This window comes from Ipomoea nil, unplaced genomic scaffold, assembly GCF_001879475.1.
Source record: "Ipomoea nil cultivar Tokyo-kokei standard unplaced genomic scaffold, Asagao_1.1 scaffold2792, whole genome shotgun sequence".
Lineage (NCBI taxonomy): Eukaryota > Viridiplantae > Streptophyta > Magnoliopsida > Solanales > Convolvulaceae > Ipomoea > Ipomoea nil.
The window spans coordinates 2,049,246-2,072,787 of record NW_017619220.1 but is presented as its reverse complement, the minus strand read 5'-3'; the positions used below and the strand labels follow the sequence as shown (position 1 = coordinate 2,072,787).

Genomic DNA, 23,542 nt, shown 5'->3' with positions numbered 1-23,542 from the left:
AATTATGAACAATACTACATTATAATAGAGTCAAAGAACTTGGGATCTCTATTACAATGTAATAATAGAGTCAATAGTATTAAAAAAAAAAAAAACCTTCCTTAATTAATTTCACCCACTAGCTTCACCAATTGCATTTAATTTCATTGTGGCATGCATATATGGTCCATATTACCACATTCAATATCATTGTTGCATATATGGTCCAAATTACCACATTTAATTTCATTGTGGCATATATGGTCCAAATTAAAGAAGAAATCAAAGCAGAGATGTAGATGAAGGTTCAGTCACCATCCCAATAATCATTCCCAAATATTATCTGTTTGATAGTTACCCTGTGTAATGTGTATGAACCACATAACACATCATCATATCCTACGTGCCCTTTCAAAAGACCATCCACTTCAACTAAAACATTCTCCACAAACCAGATGAAGTAGAAGATAAGGCTACGCCACCACAGCCCTCTGATCTCATTGCTTCACTCCTTGATCCAACGCTCACAATTCCCCGCCCAACATGATCCACACACCCTTCCAAAAATCGCCATGCAAAGACACCATGCCACTTAACTTCTCTATAACCCTCTGATCTCATCTTCTTTTACTTCTCAATTTCCTTAGTTTCATCTATCATATCCCCACAAGCATATAGCCATGGCCGCCACAGCCGCCACGCCTTCCTTCCTCGGAACCCGGCTTCCGAAGACCCAGAATGGGATGGGCCGAGTGCGGGCATTGCTTGGATTCGGACGCAAGAAAGCCGCTCCGCCGCCGCCACCCAAGAAGTCTGCACCGCCGCCGAAGCAGGTGAGCTCAGACAGGCCGACGTGGTTCCCGGGAGCGAAGGCTCCGGAATGGCTGGACGGAAGTCTGGTGGGTGACGTTGGGTTCGACCCGTTCGGGCTGGCAAAGCCCGCTGAGTACTTGCAGTTTGAGCTGGACTCTTTGGACCAGAACTTGGCCAAGAATTTGGCCGGAGACATCATCGGGACCAGGATAGAGAGCTCCGACGTTAAACCTACTCCTTTTCAGCCTTACAGTGAGGTGTTCGGGATCCAGAGGTTCAGGGAATGTGAGCTCATTCATGGCAGGTGGGCCATGCTGGCTACTCTCGGTGCCTTGTCTGTCGAGTGGCTCACCGGCGTTACTTGGCAAGACGCCGGAAAGGTATGTTTGCCTTGATGGCTTTTTTCTATTTTCTTGGTAGCAAGGAAACTACCAGTTACTATTTGAGGATGTGGACGAATAAATCATGTCTTATAATCTTAGCGGTCAATTTAGCTACAAGAAGATAAATCAACTTAGGCTATCACTAGCTAAGGCTACCCTGTCATTCCGTCAAGATAGTTAAGAATAAAAACTTGTAATCATAAGGTTGCAAGTTCGAATTCCAACACTCTTGATTTGAACTGGTGTGGTCCTTTATCGGCTAGTGTTAGAAGGCAGAGTTTATCCGTGCACATCATCGAATAGTGGTTGCAGATTTCTCTTGTCACCTATAAAAAGTCAATAGGTTGCTCTTAAAAAAATTAAACTTGAAATCTTATAATCATGAAGATAGGCGTTTGATCGACATGACTGAATTGCTCTCATTTACAATACCATTACAAATAATGTATATGATAAATTGAACTTGTAACGTTATAGACTAATGGTAGGTGGGTATATTGCATTAAAGGTTGAACTGGTTGAAGGGTCATCGTACCTAGGGCAGCCACTCCCATTCTCACTTTCGACGTTGATTTGGATCGAAGTCTTAGTCATCGGATACATCGAATTCCAAAGGAACGCAGAGCTTGACCCGGAGAAGAGGATCTACCCGGGTGGAAAATACTTCGACCCGTTGGGGCTAGCATCCGACCCGGAGGAGAAAGCCCGGCTTCAACTCGCAGAGATCAAGCATGCTCGTCTTGCAATGGTGGCCTTCTTGGGATTTAGCATCCAAGCCGCCGCCACTGGGAAGGGCCCACTCAACAACTGGGCTACCCATTTGGGTGACCCCTTTCACACTACCATTTTGGACACCTTAGGCCTCATCTCTTCTTAACACCAAATTTTACTATCCACAATGGTTTATGTAGCAATATGAATCATGAAGCATGTATCATTTAAATTACATTTCAGTTTCATTTGATAATATTGTTATGTTTTTTTATTTTATTTTTCACACACACTAGTTTTATTATACCAATATCAAAGTATCATATTACTTCTACTATAGTTTCGTTTGATAATATACATTATTGCTTGAGTTTTTTTTTTTTTTTTTTTTTTTTGGTTTCATTTTCCACACACTAGTTTATTTATAATAATTGAAGTATTATTTTAATTGCATTTCAGGTTCATTTGACAATATATGCTATTGTATGGCTCTGAATTTTAGTTTCATTTTTCACGCATACTAATTTCATTATAACAATATTAAAATATCATTTTAATTATATTACAGTTTCATTTGACAATAATGTACTCTGTTTTTTAGTTTCATTCTCCATACACACTAGTTTCATTATAGCAATACTAAAGTTTTTTTTTTTTTTTTTTTTGTGTGAAAGCTAATGTATCTTTTTTTTTTTTTTTTTTTTTTTTACTAAAGTATCATTTTGATGGAAATATTGAAAATGACCCAATAATAGGGATCCGAGGTCTAGGAGTGCATAACCCGAGCAGCTCAAGAAGATAATTTAAGCAACCCAAAAAGAGTCTAAGATTCGGAGCCCGCCTCCGGACCGAAATGATGGGTCTTGACTTAGTATCACAGCCCACCATGTGGACCTTAATTGATTTATTCTCAAGGCTTGCCACATTTTTAACTAGGTTGGTTGGGCTTCTTTCTTGTATAAATTAACGTTGCTCAAGTATTACATATATACTCAATCTTGTCTTATTCTTCTTGTAATACACTTATATCATATTAAACAAGGAAATATCGTTATTTCCACCCCTTTATTTTATGCGAGCTTATTAATTTGTATAATTACATATTACATACCTCGGATCAATTTTCTCTATCACATTTAATTTTGCTATAATTTCATTAGACGATTATAGTCCACGCAGTGCTGTGTGAATCATAGTACATTTTATAACAATTGATTCTTAACATAACATGAAACCACAACTCTTTGTTCCTATAGCTTTATTTCTTACTTTGTCAAAAGCTTTTTCGTTTTCGTGTATGACGCTATTGTTGTATGATAATTATAAAATATTTCTATTTGTTACTTATGACTTATCTAATATTCTAATCTTCAAAATTAGGAAGTTCCTTGAAATATTTTAGTTCCTTCAACTCAATCTTGGTGAATTAGTTCGAAACTGATAATTTTTTAAAAAAAAAAGAAAAAAAAATAATAGTAGTAGTACCCCCTCCTCTATTTTTCTCTAGGTTAGATGTCATTTTCCTATTGAATAATTATCTTTAATTTATTTTTAATTAATGGTAGACTAACCAATTCATGGCCATTCAATGAATAGAGGCTACATTTAGGGTTGGGGTTCAACCTTTGGAAGAATGAACAGAGGCTACATTAGGAAAAAAATATGAGGAAAAATTCAGGAGAAAAAAATATTATTTTTCTTTAAAAAATTACGTGATAAAAAATTTTGTTATCTCTATTTAATTTGAAGGTTAAATTAATTTTTTAAAATCTAAATTAATTTAGAAAAGTTACAATTTTGATCATTTAATTATTCTCAAATTTCAAATGTAGTTTATGTCTTTTATTTGTAATTAGATGAATAAAATTTACAATAATTAAAAAGTATGAAGTGTGTGTGACAACCCAAAATTTAATTTTATAAATCTAATTTTAAGAAATCCCAAAATAGCCATTTTCACTCCATTATTATTTTTTTTATATAAATTGGTGTTTGAATAAATTATTCTGAGTTACATTTTTAATTAATTCAACACCGAAACTTATTTTAATTTCAAAATCCTAAATTTTCGGGTACTTCGCGTACCAAGTTTTAAACTGAGAAACCAATCTGAGTGAGACTGGGAGAAATCTGAACCAAGTATTTGTTTAGAAATCATCTTTGGAAAAAACTATTTTGACCCCAAACTATTTAAAATCACCTTTCTAGACTATGGTCCATGTTGCAAGGTGGACCAAAAGCCTTTCCTCCTTGTCTGATATTTCTAGAACAACCACCAAATTACCATTTTGTCATCCACCAATCATGAGAGAATCCCCTAGGGTTTTGCACCCTATAAAACTCACCTTATTCCCTCATTGATGCCCTTATCTCTTTCTTTGCCTCACCAAAGCTTTGTCTACCAAGTAGAAAGAAGAACAACACAGTAAGTTTCATCCTCCTTCTCCATCCAATCCTAGCCTTCCATTTCCTTTCTAGCTTTCATCCATTCTCTGAGGTTCTAGCCTTAAGCTTTATATGGTTTGTTTGGGGAGTTTAGGTGGTGAAGGGGGTGCTAGCTAAGTTGGGAGGAAGAAGAGATCCAAGCTAGGAGTGCAAGCTTCAAAGGTATAACCCCATGGACTCCCACTTTAGATTTTGGCTCTGTGAAGCCTAGTTTCTTAGGTAGAAATGAGTAGAAATGATAGATTTTTGATGTGTTTAAGCCATGAGGTGATCTATTACTTGTCTTTGATGTGTTGTTAATGTTTTGGATGAGATGGAGTTGGCTTAATTTTGATTGCAGATGAAAATATATCATCTGGTGCACGGACAGTGTGCACCAGATGAAGTAATGGCCCTAGCCAACGGCCCAACAAGGGGACTGTTGGCTAGAACCGTGGCCGGTCGGGCCTAGGGCACGGCCTTAGGACAGGGTCGTTGCCTAGGTCCGGCAATTTAACGGCCTGAGGGGGCATGCCATGTTGAGCCCCGCCCCATGGTCCCTGAGTTATCTCTGTGCAGTGGTCGGACCCTTGTGGCTCAGCTACGTGTCGTTTCGGGCCAGGTGTCACGGGCCCTTGTGGCTCGGTACCTCGGGGTCATCTTGACGCACGTTTTGGTTTTGATTTCGTTGAATTTGGATTAGAAATGAGCATGTTATGATGGATTTTGTGATGAAATTGCTCCGCAGTAGTATGATTTGTGTTCACCGCCTTTGAGAATTGTTGTGTGATATCTTCCTAATGCTATTTGTGAAATGAATAGAGAAGCATGATCACCTAGTGAATAAGAATTGTTAGAAAAGCATGACTAGAATGTGTTGTATGTTCAATGGAATTTGAAGACTATTTTGATGGTTAATACATACAGAGTTTGATATGTTGCAAACCAAGCATGTTGTTGCATCCTTGAGAGATCACTGTGATATTTAATTTGAAGCATGTTGTACAGTAAATTGCATTCCAAGTAAATCATGTTCTAAAAGTGCATAAGTGGCCAACGTGAGCATAAGTATTATTTTCCAAAAATCTCATTCCACGTAGTGAATCTTTGTCTTATCTTTGAGAATGAATTCAGAAGTATGTGCCTGTCTTTTGCATAAGTTAAGTGTTGCATATATGATATGCATGAGCGATATATTTATATCTATCTATGGTGAGAAAACCTTGTTTTGGAGGACCCGTTTGGACTACGTCATCTCGGATGAATGTTACGGACATTGCCGTCCCAGTATATGTAACGCGGTGTATTCCCACGTTACGAGGTTGGAAACTACCCGCCAGGCTTGGAATCCTGGTCAGGGGGTGTGCACGCTAAAAGTTCGATACCTGATTCCACAGAGTTTGAGCATAGAATCAAGAGAGTGGTTCGGTGGACGAGATGAGTATTAGGCCGGCTAGACGCCGTGCCCGGATAGGTTCGTTCACGATACGGTGAAGTTCCTACCTCGTCCATTTGTAAAGAAAGCGAGTAATTGCGACTTTAAGAAAAGAAAGAAAGCATACCTCCATAAAAAAGTATTCTATTTTACAAGCGAGTGTTGAGTATACTTATAGTATTGCACGAGATTGCATTTGAGTTTAGTAATGCACGAGATTGCATTTGAGTTTAGTATTGCACGAGATTGCATTGGAGTATAGTGTTGCACGAGATTGCATAATGAGAATGTTTGCACTAGATTGCATAATGAGTATGATTAATCGGGATTGTATATTGAGCATGATTGCTTTAGTTGCATTTTGATATCTTATATATCTAGTTTGCAAGATGTGATTTTGAAAGCATGAAGACAATTTCGTATTGGTTGTTAGTATGAAATTGATTGATAGCATGAGTTCGTCATGATGAGTTTTGTTATGAGAAATTTGTGTTGGAATATTCATGTTGGTGAGTTATTTATATTTGAAGCATGCCTGATGATATTATTGGTTGCAAGCATATAGAAAGTCTGTGATGTATCTTAAAGCTGTCTAAGTGTCGAGATTGCTTGATTAGAGTTTGCGAACAAATGTTTTTCCAAAGTATATACTGTAGTACTTTACAGGGTTGAGTGTGGTTATACTTAGCTTCGTGTTAACGGGTGTTTTCCTGCTTGTCTATGTGTTGTTTTGCAAAACCCCTTTCAGGTGGGCCCAGCATTTGAGAGATGATCGAGTTAGACTAGCTTAGTAGATCTAGTAGTCTAAACTCGTAGTTTTATTATTATGATGTTTATTTTGATGGATTGTAGACATGTTTTTGATGTTGGATGATAGACATCGGAGTGTTTCTCCCCCTTATGACTTTAATTAAGTATTCGCTATGTTATTTGGATTTAATGAGTTAGTTCCATCCTTGGCCTGTGCAATCACCGTGGAGAGGTGGTTGTGGCGGTGACATTCCCACTAGCTTATTATTTAAGATTGTATATTCGCTGCTTAGTTTATGTTAATGTTGGTTTTAAAATTGTAATTAAGTTTAAGAAAAGTAGGGTGTTACAGTGTGTGTGTGAAGGTTAAATTAATTTTTTTAAAATCTAAATTAATTTAGAAAAATTACAATTTTGATCATTTAATTATTCTCAAATTTCAAGTGTAGTTTATGTCTTTTATTTGTAATTAGATGAATAAAATTTACAATAATTAAAAAATATGATGTGTGTGGGGATTGAAAAAGTTTTCTTTAAATTTGAAAAAAAAATAGAATTTTCCTCCGTTTGGTTCATAGAAAATTTTTTTCACAAAAAAATATATATATATTTTCCTTAATTTTGATGAAAAATTTTTCCAAGGAGGGGGTGGTGTATTGGTATTTTGTTTCTATAGAAGTTGAGAAAAAAGTATCACATAAAAGAACAATTTTACCTTTATTACTTTTGTTATCATAATCTTTCCATTATTCCTTATCATTCTAACCCACCTAACAACGAAATCAATATTCTATAATTTTTTTTCACCAACTAAATAAGAAATTTAATTTCTCTGATAATTTCTTTTCTATAGAATTTCAATTCCATTTGCCTTTAAATATTTTTTGTGAACGATGGCTTAATTTGGAATTGAATTGACTAAAAAATATCTACACTCTACAATCCAAATCCTACTTGCCCACTCAAAAAGCCCAAAATGGAATGTGTAAAGTGGAACATTTAATGTGGGCCAACCCAATCCAAAAGCCTATATTTTTCGAACAAATGAAATCCGCTAATCCCTTCTAAGTTCACACAAGGGATCGGCGGCACGGCGGAAGCACGGCGGAGGCGGCGCCGAGGAGGTCTTCTGGAGCAAACCTTAGAACTCTTCTATCGCCGCAGGGGTTTCTTCTTCATTGTAAGCGCCTCTTTCCCTCCCACAGTCGTGCCTTCTAGACCAGCTTGAGATAGCAATTTTCCAACTCTACATTCCCATTTGTTTCTTGAATTGCATTTTTGTTAATTTTGGATTTTGTATATTTATCCAGTGCTATAGAGCTAATTCAGAGCTGTAATTATATGATTATAACTCTTTACCGATGTTCTAAATTTCTTGAATTGCATTCTGTTCTGTGTTTTCGACTTTTGATGTTGGAATAAATTTGTAAGAACCAAAGGCACCATTTTGAGGGATGGAAAATTTTTCAATCTTTACATTATGAACAAAGGAAAGAAGCCTTTTGAGATTAATAAGAACAAGAAACAATTCACTCCACTTATATGAGAAAAATTCAACAAAGCTACATGTATAGAGCAAGTTTGATCCTTTTAGTCTCCCATTTGGTCAATGGCTGTTAGTTGTTAGATGATTGGGTTAATTAGAGGGTATAACTAGTTGATAACATTATCTGATTGTAGAAATGTGTTTGGTAAATGAGCTGTTAGCTGATAGCTGTTTGGTATAATTTCTTTTTTCAAAAAGTTAGTTGAAAGAGTTGCTTTGAGCGCTTTTTGAATTTTAGCATTTTGGAGTTACAAAAAGCTAATTAACCAAATACTTATATTGATTTTTTAACCAAGTCAAACAATTAATAGTGGTCAAATAAGCCAAAATTTGCTTATAAGCTAATTATTTTACCAAACAGGGCGTGAAGCATTTATTCTGTATGAATCATCTTTATACAAAATATTTAAAAAATAAAAAAATTAAGGAACTGCATTCTCATTATCCTTTTATGCATCTCGAACTAGAAGTTTCATGGCCTATGAGCTTTTCAGTTACTACCTACTATGTTTCTCTTTTAAGAAAAAAATGGTTACAGATATGCACACTGGCATTTGTTTTTCATGCATCTTATAGCGACTGACTTGTTTTATAATTATCGTCAGATATGTTGTTGTTGCAGATGGCTCTGGTGTATTACGGATATTAAGTTAACCAATAGGCAGTACAAATATGGGAACTCAAAATATTTTATGGAATACGACTAAGAACTTTTTTACTGGGAGCCTCATCGCTATCACTATATCTGATCGTTATGCCAATGTAGTTTCTCTTAAAGGCGTCTCCATGGCTCCAACATTTAACCCTCACGGAGATGGACTCTTGACTCGTAATATCAGTAGTTACATTCATATTTTTGTCCTCTGCACTCCAATGTTGGGCAGATTTTCACTGGCTTTCACTTGACCCAGGTGACCGTGTTTTAATGGAGAAATTATGCCTCGGAAAGTACGAGTTTTCTCAAGGTGATGTAGTGGTCTTCAGGTAAATTATGTTGGTGCTATTTCAGTGGAATTTCATATATTTGTATCCTGAATTCCTGATATCTTGTTCACTGCAAGTAGTTGCATACTGTTGGGCGGAGGCCAGTAAAGGGTCAAGTCTATCAATTGGTGGCTAGAGGATTGTTAGGCGGAGGCCGGTGAAGGGTTAAGTCCAGCACCCTGTCTCTCGAAAATGTGATGGTGGTCTATAAGGAAATAAAGTTGCGTCTTTGCTGCTAGCTATAACTTTTGGCGTAGTGGTACAAAAACTGTGTAGTTAAGACTGGTAGGTGCTGGGAGAGGGAAATGTTGCTATGAATGATCTGAGCTGAATTTTTGAGTGTTTCCCAAATGTCAATGCACAATTTTTAACATGTACATGTTTAGTTGTAGATTTTTGAAATTCTCAATCTTGTGGCATCTTTCTTCTGAACGGCATTAACTATAACGTGGACTTCATTATTAGTTTATTGACACAGAATTGTTGTAAACAGAAGTAGTAGTTTCTTCAAGATGCTATGTCTTATATTTTGCGGATCTGTTACCATTCCTTTTGACGAAATCCTATTGGTGTTACATTTTCTTTTAAGATCTCCTTCTAATCATCAAGAAAAACACCTGAAGAGGATAACAGCCTTACCGGGTGACTGGATCGGTACACCCCATTCATATGATGCAGTGATAATACCAGAAGGCCATTGCTGGGTTGAAGGCGACAATGCAGCTTCGAGCTTTGACTCAAGATCCTATGGCCCTGTAAGTGAAACAACATGACATTCAATCTCTCCCCCATGAATTATAATTTTTGCACCGTTGAGATTTTCTATTTGCATCCGTCATAGCATGTGAAATAAGTTTCTTTTGTTTTTTTTTTTAGTTGGTCATTTCGTAATAGTGTTCTTGTCTTGAAATACTGTAATTCCAGATCCCATTGGGTTTAATTTGTGGAAGGGTCACACACATTATCTGGCCACCTCAGAGAATCGGTACCGTAGAAAGAAGTCCTCCTCAAAACATCCCGCCTTTGTAAATGTATTTCGACACCAATTTTCTTCCTTTCATCCAGTTGCCCACACTCACTTCCATGGAGGATGAAAACAACAATTTGCATCCTAATAATGTCACAATACCCGGATTCTTGAACGTGTGTTTTGACACTGAAGTTTCTGTCTTGGAATTTTTCAATAGAATTCTGTACTTTGTTGTGAGACATTATATGGTATTATTTTTTCCTTTGAAAATTCCCAGATTGAAACAGTGGCTGGCTCCTAGTGCTTGTAATTGTAATGTAAATGAAGCAAGAAAAGGGAATCTGATCTGTTTTTCCAAGGTTTGACCAGTTGGTGGGATGAACATGATGTTGTAACTGTAATTGGGTGACGTGAGTCATGTGATAACGGATCGTTTGCTTTTCCTTAAAGATTTTGTTCCAATAAGTGTACAACCTGTGAAAGGATGCTGGGGTTGAATGGCTGAGATCTTGCCAACGTTTGAGATCTAGTGTAGGTTGGTAATGTTCAGTCGTGTCTTTATACAATCCTTATTTGCCTCCACACTCCACTTGTGGAAACGTTCAAAACAAGCCATGCTAAGGTCAATAAACAGTTTGTTTGGATGTAGTGGGTTTTGTTTGGGCAATAGGCACTGGTTCTTCTACTTAATAGGTCATCAAGTTATTGTAATTTATCTCTCTACTATCTTATCAAGCCGTGTTGTGAGAAGTTTGAAAATGAGGAAATTTTGCCTTTTGTAGGCAATAAATAGTTTATTTGGCGTAGAAAAGAAAACATGACGAACGGAGAAAGTGGAGAATAGAGACGGAGAGTTATTTATACGGAGTAATATAATTGTTATTGTTCGAAGCCCCGCTTTATATAGTAATATATGAAGCCCCTCCTACTTAATATGTCATTAAGTTATCGTGATTTATCTCTCTACTATCCTATCAAGCCGTGGTGTGAGAACCTTGGATGTGAGGAAATTTTGCCTTTTGTAGGCAATAAATAGTTTATTTGGCGTAGAAAAGAAAACATGACGAAGGGAGAAAGTGGAGAATAGAGACAGAGAGTTATTTATAATATAATTACTATGGTTTGAAGCCCCTCTTTATATAGTAATATATGAATATTCAATGCAAATATTATAAACGTTAAAAGATTGGATTTGAAATTTAAATTTAATGGGCATTAAAATAATGTACATTGCCACTAAACAAACGAATTTTGTGACCACTTATAAATAGTCACTCACTAATGTATAGTTATTGAATGTGTGTGATGTGATGTTTTATCACATTAGGAAGTGATTGTTTATAAGTACAATTATAATGGTGCTTAAAGCATCACCATCAGTTTTTTTTTTTTTTTTTTTTTTTTTTTTTTAACCGTTGCAGGTGTGTGTTGAGTGTGTATTTATTACTTCATTTTTTTAAATTTTTTTTAAAACTTTTTTGTCATATGTTTTTTTTTTTCTTTTCTTTTTTCTCCATTTGTCTCTTCCTTCTCTTTTCTATGTGGTTCGGAAAAAAAAAAAAAAAAAAAAAAAAACTCTTAGAGATGCTCTAAGAATTTTTCTTTTATTTAGTTTTCCGTATAAAAGTATCAACATAACTTGTACAAACTTATAGTGCCCAGGTTGCGGTTGTGCGGTTTAATCTGGACCATTCATCTCGCTTAAATCAACGTCCAGAATTGTCAAAATTTAAAAAAAAAAAACGCGGTGGCAATTTTGTAATTTTTGCATGCAGGTCAAAATTAAGATGAACGGATCTGTGGTTAATGTGCGTGGGGTTTGCTTAATGTGCGTGAGGCTGTACTTAATGTGTGTGGGGTTTGTACTTAATGTGCGTGAGGTTGTGCTTAATGTCAATAGTTGTTGAAACTTAAAATCTGTGAGTTAATATATTAAAGTGCGTGGGGTTTGTGCTTAATGTGCGTGAGGTTGTGCTTAATGTGTGTGGGGTTTGTACTTAATGTGCGTGAGGTTGTGCTTAATGTCAATAGTTGTTGAAACTTAAAATCTATGAGTTAATATTTAAAGTGCGTGGGGTTTGTGCTTAATGTGCGTGAGGTTGTGCAGACGCTATCATTTGTGTAGACGCTATGTGTAGACGCTAACATTTGTGTAGACGCTGTGTAGGCGCTATCTTCTTCCCGACACGCGGTTTTTTTTTTTTTTTTATATAATTTTTATTGATTTGAGCCGTTGATCTAAATTTGATCAACAGCTCATATCTAACCGCACAACCGCACGGGAAGCTATACTCGCACCTGAACCCTTCCCTATATATATATATATATATATATATATATATGTATGTATGTATGTATAGTTTTAACCTTTGCAATGGTTAATCAATCAAAAAGTTTCATTGATTCAATTTAAATTGGCTTAGATGACAAAAGTGCAACTTTCAATCTAGGATTGCAAAAAAATATGACCTTATTCAACATAATATATAAAAAATAATAAATATGTAGTCTCACTATTAATTTAACACTTTAATTAAATCTTTAAAAAAAAGTATATACTCACAGGTTTCTTTAAGACATTTTAAACATTTTTTTGAAACAGACATTTTAAACATTAATTACATTATAAAACAATAAATATGTAATCACATTTAATCTCCTCAAGAATTGGAGCTCTGGGTTTGATAAGTTAAGCCACGTTTTAGACATAAAACTTGAATTCAAATTTATCCCTGGCATTTTCAAGTTACGTGCCTAAAAAGAAAAAAAACTTTATAAAGAATTGAATAATTGTCATTCTTTCAACAAAAAAAAAAAAATAATAATAATTGTCATTTTGTGTGTGAATTTTTCTTTTAAAAAAAAATAGTGTCTGAAAAAGGCTCAAAACAAGAGGCTCCATTGTCAGAAGGTCCCTGTGTCAGTTACTTGTAGCAATTTGATTATTGTATAGAAGTTGGCACATTTTAATTTCAAACCCACCCCTCACGTGATCCAACCCTACTCCCACCTCCTCAATTATTGCCCTCCCCAGAATGTTACTTTACTCCAAATTACATAACCGGATGAAAAAAAGTTCCAGTTAAGGTTGAAACTTTTTTTTTTTTTTTTTTTTTTTTTTTTTGGGAAAAAGGTCAAATAGGCCCTCGAATTTTAGCTTAAAAGTCAATTAGGTCCCTAAATTTTTTAAAGGTGTAATTACACCCATCAACAGTTTATTTAAGTGCAACGAAGCTCAAAAATAAATTAATGACCTGCTATCACAGGTCATTAGGGTTCAAGCCACCTTCCGACGAATTTTCCGGCAAAAAAAAATGACTGGCGAAATTTTCGACAAAAGAAGTGACCGGCGAAATTTTCGGCAAATCTGGGTTGGTTGCTGGTCACCTCTTTTTTTTGTCGGAAAATTCGCTGGAAGGTGGCCTGAACCCTAATGACCTGTGATAGCAGGTCATTAACTTGTTTTTGGGCTTTATTGCACCTAAATGAATAGTTGATGGGTGTAATTGAACCTTTAAAAAGTTTAGGGGCCTAATTGATTTTTAAGCTAAAATTCGAGGGCCTATTTGACCCTTTTCCTTTTTTTTTTTTTTGGGGGAAAAAGTTAAGGTTTAAACTTAAAACTGAAAGAATTACAGTTAAAATTAAGGTTTTACTTTGGTAAACTGTGAACCGCCGATTACAATTTAAACTTTTTTTTTTAAAAAAAAAAAGTCATTTTGAGAAGATATGGTCATATAGAAGCAATGTTGTCTTGATAAAATTAATGGGTTGTTTAGTAGGATGGAATTACAATTCCATTCCTACCAAATTTTATGGAATAAAAATTTCATTATTCAATCCAACCATAGTGATGTAGTATATATGGATGGTGTCCTCTATGATATACAGTCCTAGGTCGGTTCTGGACTCGGATTCTATGTCTAATTTGCTTGTTGGTTTAAGTTTTATAGCCCGGTCTACGTGACAGTGGGTCAGAGGTTTTCGAGGTAGTCGCTAGGATTTAGAAATAGTCAAAAAGGTCCCCTTTCCAACAATAAATGCGGTATTTATAGGGGTATATATGGAACAAGTTCCGGGCCGGCGACATGTACAACACATGGACCTTATGCACAAGCCCAGGTAGGGGCCTAAGGGGGCCTAGCCAAGTGCCATGGGATCCCTGATCATACAGTATTCTGTCGCCGGAGCTAAGTTGCTAGGTCGGGGCACAAGCATTATGATGTTGTCCCCGTCACTTGCCTTTGGCAGAGCTCGGTAGGCGAGATGGTCGGGAGAAAGCGGGGAATTGGTCGGTGCAGGTCGAATTGGGCTCAGCTTGTATAAGGGGTCTGTTACCAACCACTGCATGGGTGCAATTACCAAGTGGGATAATCCCCATCACATAGAATTGCAAGAATTGAAATTCCACAAGCTGTGGAATTGGAATTCCATAGTACATTACGATTTTGCAATTATTTTTACTAGTATTTGCACCCGTGTGATGCACGGAATGTATTCGTTATAATATATGAATTATAATTTGCTTCATATTCGATAGTATAAATTTTAATGTTGAATTAAGGTTTGTATGAATGTTTCGGAATTGAATTAATTGGTCTCATTATCTTTTTGTGTAGTAATTTAGCTATAGAAATTTTTGTAATGGAATATATACGTAATATATAAATATGTAACAATTTTGTTATATTTGTACCAGAAGAATGCATAATATAACTGTTTTGAATTACACATTGTTGAAAACCTCTTTGTAGACGACATTAGCAGTAGTAACAGATCTTTGTCCATCATCGTCTAGAGCTAAAACCTTAAGGCCATCAGGATGAGTGACTCGGGAAAAAGCCACGTACAATTGACTGTGATTAAAGACTGGTTTTTTCAACAATAAGCCAACGTGAGTTAGTGTTTGACCCTGGCTTTTGTTGATAGTGATTGCATATGCTAGCATCAACGAGAATTGTTTACGCTGGAACCTGAACGGTAATCTCGTATCAAAAGGGGTGAGAGACATTCGTGGTATAAGAACTTTGGTTCCTTGCTGCGTTCCATTAACTATTCTTGCTTCGACAATATGATCTGTCAATCTTGTAACGATGAGGCGCATACCGTTGCAAAGACCAAGAGAGTGGTCTATGTTCCGCAGTAACATAACAGGTGCACCAACCTTTATTGTCAATGAATGATTAGGAAGTCCAGACAATCTCAAGATATTTAAAAATCCAGGAGTGTGTACTTGTGATAGATTATCACCATTTGATTATGCCTTACACAAAGAGTCACAGCTTAAATACGTCTGACCTTCTGTAGTGTTCATGTCACACATATACTGATTAATTTGATCAACAACATCTAATGTCGGTGAGAGGATCGCTCGTCCTTCTAGGTGCGACTCTTCTAGCATTTCATACTTCGCGGTTGGGAAGATGCTTTCAACTATAGTTGCAATTGGATCAGGTCCACACTTCAACATAAACCTTGGTGGAATATCGATCTCAAACAAACCATTGTTTACAAACCCTGTAATCTCATCTCCGATGTCTGCAATCCATCTTGAGAACCAATCAACCGTCTGTCTATCTTTGTTTGAAGCTAAGCTCTGTAGTCTCAGGTTCTTCGTGAGCCTCAATACCTTGCAATTCCTCCAGAGGTATGAAGAATTAATAGTGGCTCCCACAACCATTGGTCTCGTTGCTTTTGGAATAACTGGAAGAATCTGTCTAAAATCACCGCCTAATACTAGTGTCTTTCCACCAAATGTTTTCTGATCACTACTAGGTATGGTGAATCTCAATATATCCCTCATGGTTTTGTCTAAAGCCTCAAAATAGTATTTGTGTGTCATCGGTGCTTCATCCCATATTATCAATTTGCTCCTGATTATAAGTTCGCAAATGTCACTTCCTTGCGATATATTGCAGGTGGAATCTTCATTCACTGAGAGTGGTATAGCAAATCGAGAATGCGTCGTCCTGCCACCCGGCAATAGCAAAGATGCTATTCCACTTGAAGCAACGTTTAGAACAATATCTTTGCGGCTCCTTATCTTTAAAGATGATGTTCTCCACACGAACGTCTTGCCTGTTCCTCTGTAACCATACACAAAAAACAATCTCCCTCCATTAGAACCAATATCATTAATCACAGAGTCGTAAACAACCTTCCGTTCGTCCGTCAATTGAGTTACCAATGTTTCATGCTTTGCCTTGAATGATTCATTGTCGTACGCCAACTCTTCGGATATCAACATGTTTTCCGTCAATCCAATGTTGTTTTCTTCTGGAAGCGGCATTTCTGGATAGTCGCGCAGGCTTTTCCCCCCACAAAGACAGTAACTTCTCCAACTCGACTAGCACAAATTGTTGTTTATCGTATTCCGATAACAACAAATCTTCATAGTTTAGAAACGAAGCGAAAATAAAATCAAAGAACGGGTTTTTGTATAAATAATGAAAAGCAAATAATAATGTTCAATAAAGAGATTGGATGTTGATGTACCTGGATTGTGCATGAGACGTCGACGATGAAACTGTGCATCCTCCGCAAGAAATTGCCAAACGGCATTCCACACCACCTCGGGTCTACTGATTGAACTTTTAGTGAGCAACGTAGTAAACAACCTTCGCAATGCAGGCGCGGATGCCCAGTAACTGGATTCAGTAATACCGTCGATGTACTCCTTGTCATCATCTAATAATTCATATTTCATAACACGCATCCCTAAATGATTTGTGAATGACCCCCCAACAGTGTGAATATCCTCATGGCTTGAAGGTCCACATATGATATTTAAAAGGCATCTTAGATAATATAATTATCCACACCCTAAAGGAACATAGAACAATCGTCCTATGGAGAATCCTTTCTTCCTTAGATGTCATTCACGCACGTCTTGTCTCCAAACAAACTTACTAGGGAACTCTGAAAAAGTGAGCGACCGAGCATCTTCGTATTTTTTGTTTGCCTCAAACCAAGCTGTGAATTGGCTCTGCTTAACCGTTTAGTTCTCAACAATCTCGTCGAGGCTTTGATCTTCCCCAGAGACAACGTTCTGTTGGTGCTTTAAGTGGAAATTTAACCTCTCCACAGGTGGCGTGCAATGATGGATAACATACCCAAACAGTAGCCAAGTGGCTTCACATGCTGATATATAGCGACAATTGTAGTACATGTTAATCTCATCAACCACATCACCACTGACTGCACTCATAGAATTACTCATGAACTCTGCCGTGACTCGATCATTTCCTTTATTGACGTATTTGAATAAATATTTGATCGATCTCGACTGGTTGCACCATTCAACATTAATATGTGCGTGATATTTTAGAAGCAGATGTTTATTATGCGGGACAACGTGACGGTTATCAAGTTGGATTCCATTCCTACTGATTGTGCATCCATTGTCACGCCTTCTGTAGATTGGGTATCCATCTTTATCCAGAATCATCTGACTAACATATTTTTTGGTGAAATACTTTGAACATTTACCATTAACCATGCATGGAAAATTCTTCCAGAGTTGTCCGCACGGTCCGTGCAACATAAATTCGCTAACTGCGTCATTGTACTCATTGTCGGCATCTGGGTCTGGAATCTCAGCAGAAATCAAGGCATCAATTTCTGATGTAGAATGTGCCCGATTGATTCTTTTGGCAAATAACAATATCTGCGCATGAGGGAGTCCTCTTTTTTGAAATTCAGTTGTGTAGATAACTGTGCAGAAAATTAAAATTAAAAAAATTAATTTTATACATGTAATTTAGATTTAATTAAGGCACATTAAAGTATGTATAATAATCAAATACCCCCACATATGTTGCCAAACAGCTTTTCTGTCTTGATCTTTTCAATCATAGCATCAAGTTTCATCTTAAAACGCGGCAAACAATATCGAGTCTATCCTGTGCTTTAAGCCCACGTTGTGCAACATACCGCTCAATCTCAGGCCACTTCGGGTTGCATGTGAATGTTATGAACAGATGAGGATAACCGATGTGTCTGCATATTGTCATTGCATCTTGATAGTTTTGAATCATATACCTAGCTCCGCCTGTGAATGATGATGGTAGTATAATTCTTTTACCCCGAGTTGTGGGATCTTGCATTGAAATGTTACTGCAGATATGGTTGATGAGAGTCCATAATCATTCAATGGACCACCCTCTAATGTATATGAACCTGCAATTTGGATCATGAAACACAACTCATAATTAGAAGGTAAGTTGTTTTGAACCACTGTAATAGAGCATATAATTTGTTTTTTTTTTTTACAAATCTTGTTTTGTTATCTTTGTTCCATGGTAATATAGCGTTGAATAATATTTTCACGAATAGTATTATAAGAACAAAGTGTAAAAATTAAGAATCATAATGCAATTTGAAATACAAACTAATTTGTCATACAAGCACAATTGTATTTAAAAGCAAACATCACCAACTAAAAGCTAACAGAATAAACCATCTGTTTAGCATTTAGTATATTAAAACAAAACAAATCACTAACTAAAATTTATATTGTTTATGATTAGACAAAAACAAATCAACATAGAGTATCATGGATTTGATTCATTCTTAGGCTTTTTTAAAGTCTTTGAAGATGATGAACAATCCATATTTATTATCTTCAAAGATGGCTGCTCAGGAGTGCTTTCATCAAGAGAGATCACTTCTGGATTAGACAATGATATAGCTTGCAGTGGTTCAATCCCATGGTTGGAAAACAATTAAAAACATTAGCATTAAAAATATTTAAAACACTGTATAAAAACATGTTAAGATAGTACAAACTTGTTCAAAATTTTCATTGAACTCTTTTTCATCAGCAAGCTTCCTAACCACACTTCCTTCTTTTCCTTTGTTGACTGAAGTACATACTCTCTCATCATTTTCCACTCCTAGAATAGTAAAATCAACATTTCCTCTATAATTGAATTATTCTTGTTGTATGACTATCCTGAATTTCATGCTCTTTCCAATCAATTCCTTAATCTCATTGGGCATACAACCCTCCTATATCAACCAAATAAACATTAAAGTAAAAATTAGAAAACTGATAAAATTATTAACATTGTAAAAAACAAAGTGGTAATTTCACTAACCTAAGAATATTTCACCTTCAACTCGCTAGCAGTGATCCCTAGGAGAGACGAACACACATTATTCCAAAGTAGTAGTTGACCATCTTGATCATCATCAAGGATAACAATCACCAATCTATATTTTATGATTCCGTCAGACCGCTGTTTGTTACATGACTTACAATACATTTTGTCCTCACTTTCTTGAAGTTTCCTCCCACAGTCCTTATTCCTACATGCAGGAATGTAATATAAATTTAGTATAAATGATTTTGACCTTCATTTCGTCATGAATATCCTTTAAAGAACTGACTGTGATATTCTGATTCGACATAGCTCCAATAGATCTGCTTCCAATGATTTTGGAACTTGAGCTTATACTCCGTATAGGAGTAAAGAACCTAGGCAAACTACTTGAAACAAATACGTTGTAATCGTTCAAGATGTTATCGATTGCAAATTATATGGCGTGACAAAAGTGAAATGCCTCAATATCTCTCCTTAAAACTGAAAAACTCAGGGCATTCGTAGTTGAACAAAATCTTAGTTGCTGTATAGGAACTGAAAATCTTGACCTCACCATCTAATATAAAAATTAGTTTTAAATACGTATATTCGACAAAAATAAATTAAAATCTATCGTTGTGTTATTACTCACCATCAGTCACCCTTTGCTCTACATAGTTGTAGTATAACAATCAATGGATCTGTTAAAACAACATTATAGAACGACAACAACGAATCCACATGCTCGTCCCACAGGATTATGCTCAATCGACTTTTCCTGAATTAACACAAATTGATTTCGTAATAAAGGCTATATATTTATTTATACAAGTAAAGAAGACATAACAATTTTATAAAAACACACACCTACAACCCTCAATGACGAAATCAATCAACCTTTAAGGTTTTTGATTAACTTGAATAACTTTAGGCTCATAAATGGGAACTACACGACTAATCAAATATGTGGGAAAACAAAAAATAGAATCGAAAGATTACAGAAAGAAATGACATAGACTAATATGAAAGAGAAATAAAAATAACAATATGTATAAAAGTTGTTGCAATGATCTTACCAATACAATCAACACCTCCTGGAGCCTTCAAGGACCCAAAGTCCTTAAATTTAAACATGTTCTTTGGAAAAATTGAATCATCTTGATCCAAGACTTTAATCACCGTGTCACTGTTTGCTTTCAAAATGAATTTGTACTAGCACGTCTTAAACCTCATGCGAGATGTGCGCACAATGAAATTTTGAATCTCATACAATTTTCCTTAGATCAAAACAGTAGCAAATTTGTCCACATATTCTTTTGGAATTTGTAGATTTATTCATATTCCCTACGGGAATCATTCATTAATTGGTAAGTAGATATTAAATAAAAGAGTAAAACTATGGTGTAAATAATTTATAAATTTAATACATACCTTATAGTCGTGAAATAAGCATTCCAAAGTTTGGTGGTGCAATGACGTGCATTGATATTCTCTAGAAAAATAACACTGCATTAACCGAAGGCAAATAGATGTTTTTTTTAGTTCTAAGAGAGAGATTAGATGCAGAAAGCTGATTAGACTCCATGTGATTTCAACCGTACGATGCAGTATTGTGTATTGGTTTTATATGTAGATATATGAGAAAAATGTAGTATTGTGTATTGTGTACTGATTTTATAAGAAAATTTGACTGAGAGTTGTAGCGCGTGCGCGCGCACACACACACACACATATCAATGTACACGGTAATTTGCATATGACAGTATGGAAAGAAATTACCATATTTTAATATCTAATAAAAATTATATTATAATGTAATTAAAATTATATTTTAATATCTTATGGAAAGAATACGAAAAGAATATACGATTAGTACACGGTAATTATATTTTAATATCATGTATATGATTAGAACACATGGATGTACACGGTAAATTAAATACTCATACCTAATATGTATGGTAATACCTAATTAAAATTATTTAATACCATATGTAATTAATGTACACGATTTTACAATATGAGAGTATGGAAAGAATATACCATATTTTAATATCTAATTAAAAATATATTTTAATATACATGGGTTCATACGCAGATTTATGATGTAGACCAATTATTTTATGCCGTGTAAAAAGAATTTGTACAAATGTTATGATTATTTAATGGTGTAACATATATATATATATATATATATATATATATATATATATATATATATATATATATATATATATATATATATATATACACACACACACACACACACACACATATGTATATATAACAATAATAATTATAGCTCCTTTTGGGTTTATAACATGTTTATTAAGTTTTAATTATTACTAACTACCATATTTTGGTATTCATCGTTGGTAATAATATTAAGTTTTGGGTCTACTTCAGTATTAGACCATTTTTCATCCATGTTATAATTCACTTGGGCCATTGAGGTTTATGAGCCTAATTTGAGTGATTAAGTGCTATAATTATTGTCTTGGCCTGTTTTGAGACATTAAGGATTTAAAGATTTAATTGTTATTTTGGTCATTAAGAATTACAAACTATTGTTTAAATTGATCATGTTTTTAATCTATCAATAATTTTCAGGGCCTTAATAATAATATTAAATTTTTTAATTTTATGACAAAAGCAATATAGTTGGTATATTGTCTGTATAATGGCAATTTGGTTATTACCTTCACTTCAGTCTCCCTAATAGTCATGATTAATTATTATGTGGTAAATTGAGATTAGTATTTGGCATCCCTTAATTATAGTTTTGCCTTTATTGTAGTGATTATTAATTACTGTTATTAAGTTTAGGGGTTAATCTCATTTATTACCTTCCATAATAATTATTATTTCATGGTAATTTGCTATATTTGGTACATTGGCATGATTACCACTTCATTTTACATGACTATTAGTCTATTAATGTTGGTAATTAAGTCCTACCAATAAATTTTTTAACGTACCATTGGACGCTGCATCGAGGCTACTAACACCGACAGTGAAGATGGAAGAATTCTGGAATTTTTCTTCTCTTGTGGATCATCATCGTTGTTAGCGCAATGGGGAGATGCGGTTTGCATCATTAAGGTTAGCCATTAATTATCTTTTACGATTACTATTGATAATTAGTGCTACAGTTACAGTTAACCGCTAATTTGGACTAGTCACATATTTTATCTTTAGAAAAACGAAAACATTTAAAGGTGCATTACCATAATTTAGTTTGTCGTTATTGTTAATGTTAATAGTGATTATAATGTTACTTATTGCTATTATTAATTAATTAATGATAACATTAATATTGTTATGGTATTCAGATATGTACCTTGAACTGTTTCCAAATAAATTTATGTGATAATATTCCAGTACAGAAAATAATTTTCTTAGACATTAATGTTTTCGGACTTCAAATTTTATTAAGTTTTTAAAATTTTATCCGAAAACGTTTATAAAGATTAGCGGCTGTAACCGTTGTTTTTTCATATTTAGTCTCCTACATAATGTGATAATAGTATTATGGCTATTTATTGCTATTTTGTTATTTGCAATTTTGCCATTAATAATAATAATATTATTACCTGGGTTGTGGAGAGTGATTTTGAATTGATTTAGTAATTTTGAAAAAACATGTTTTCTAGGCAATTGCCTATTGCCATTAATTCCATAATTCATTTAGTTCTTTGAATTATGATTGCCTATATTTGGTTAAGTATGAATAAATGAATATTTGGTATAAATTCATATCATTTAGTTAGTTCATACTCTTTAGATTGTTTTATGCATTCGATCATATTAAATGCATAATATTAAGTTTAATTATGCAATTAGAGTTTGTGAGATTTTGATTTACGAATGATAGCATATCTTTTTGGTTTGATATTGTTTGAATTTGTAAATTCAGTTATTTCTCATAAATTTGATCTTTATGCATTAAAACATTTTGCCATGGGCTTTTAGTTTAAAAATTTTAAAGTATATATTCAGTACATTATTATTCAAAATGTTGGGTCTCTTTTGGTTTGGACTCATCGGTGTTTGAATATTAAGTTTATACTTTAAAATCTCATATTGTAAATTGCTTTAAGTTATGCAATTTATTTGGAATATATATATATATATATATATATATATATATATATATATATATATATATTATCATATTTAAAATAGATTTTATTCAATTGAGTGATTTTTGAATTGATTGAGTGAAAATTCCGTAATATGCTTTCCATAATAATACTTTGAGTTAATGAATAATTTGGTCCCTCAATTATTAGCGAACTGTCAATGTAATTCTTTAATTATTTATTCATCAATTTGGTCCCCGAAAACAATTATTTTTAGTCGATTTAGTCCCTCCGGCCGTCGACGGAAGATGGCCTGGGGGACTACATCGACTAAAAATAATTGTTTTCGGGGACCAAATCGATGAATAAGCGATTGAGGGAC

General features: G+C 34.7%; 3 protein-coding genes across 4 annotated transcripts; 2 read left to right on the top strand and 1 right to left on the bottom strand.

Moving 5' to 3' along the window:
• The first annotated feature begins 618 nt into the window (after positions 1-618).
• Positions 619-3,233, top strand: LOC109157842 (chlorophyll a-b binding protein CP29.1, chloroplastic-like). The gene is made up of 3 exons (XM_019305678.1): positions 619-1,172; positions 1,684-2,053; positions 3,103-3,233. The coding sequence occupies exons 1-2, from the start codon at positions 660-662 to the stop codon at positions 2,050-2,052; spliced, it is 882 nt and encodes a 293-aa protein (XP_019161223.1). The 5' UTR covers positions 619-659; the 3' UTR covers position 2,053; positions 3,103-3,233.
• A 4,308-nt stretch (positions 3,234-7,541) lies between these two features.
• Positions 7,542-10,460, top strand: LOC109157844 (mitochondrial inner membrane protease subunit 2-like). Of its 2 annotated transcripts, none has more exons than XM_019305682.1 (5): positions 7,542-7,675; positions 8,664-8,870; positions 8,953-9,025; positions 9,615-9,780; positions 9,950-10,460. In XM_019305682.1, exons 2-5 carry the CDS (start codon positions 8,714-8,716, stop codon positions 10,052-10,054), a joined length of 501 nt encoding a protein of 166 aa, XP_019161227.1. In that variant the 5' UTR covers positions 7,542-7,675; positions 8,664-8,713; the 3' UTR covers positions 10,055-10,460. The 2 variants fall into 2 exon arrangements, with proteins under 2 accessions (XP_019161227.1, XP_019161226.1); XM_019305681.1 differs by having other exon boundaries at positions 8,647-8,870.
• Positions 10,461-15,252: 4,792 nt separating this feature from the next.
• Positions 15,253-16,284, bottom strand: LOC109157791 (ATP-dependent DNA helicase pif1-like). The gene has a single exon (XM_019305630.1). It carries the CDS (start codon positions 16,282-16,284, stop codon positions 15,253-15,255), a length of 1,032 nt encoding a protein of 343 aa, XP_019161175.1.
• Positions 16,285-23,542: the final 7,258 nt, after the last annotated feature.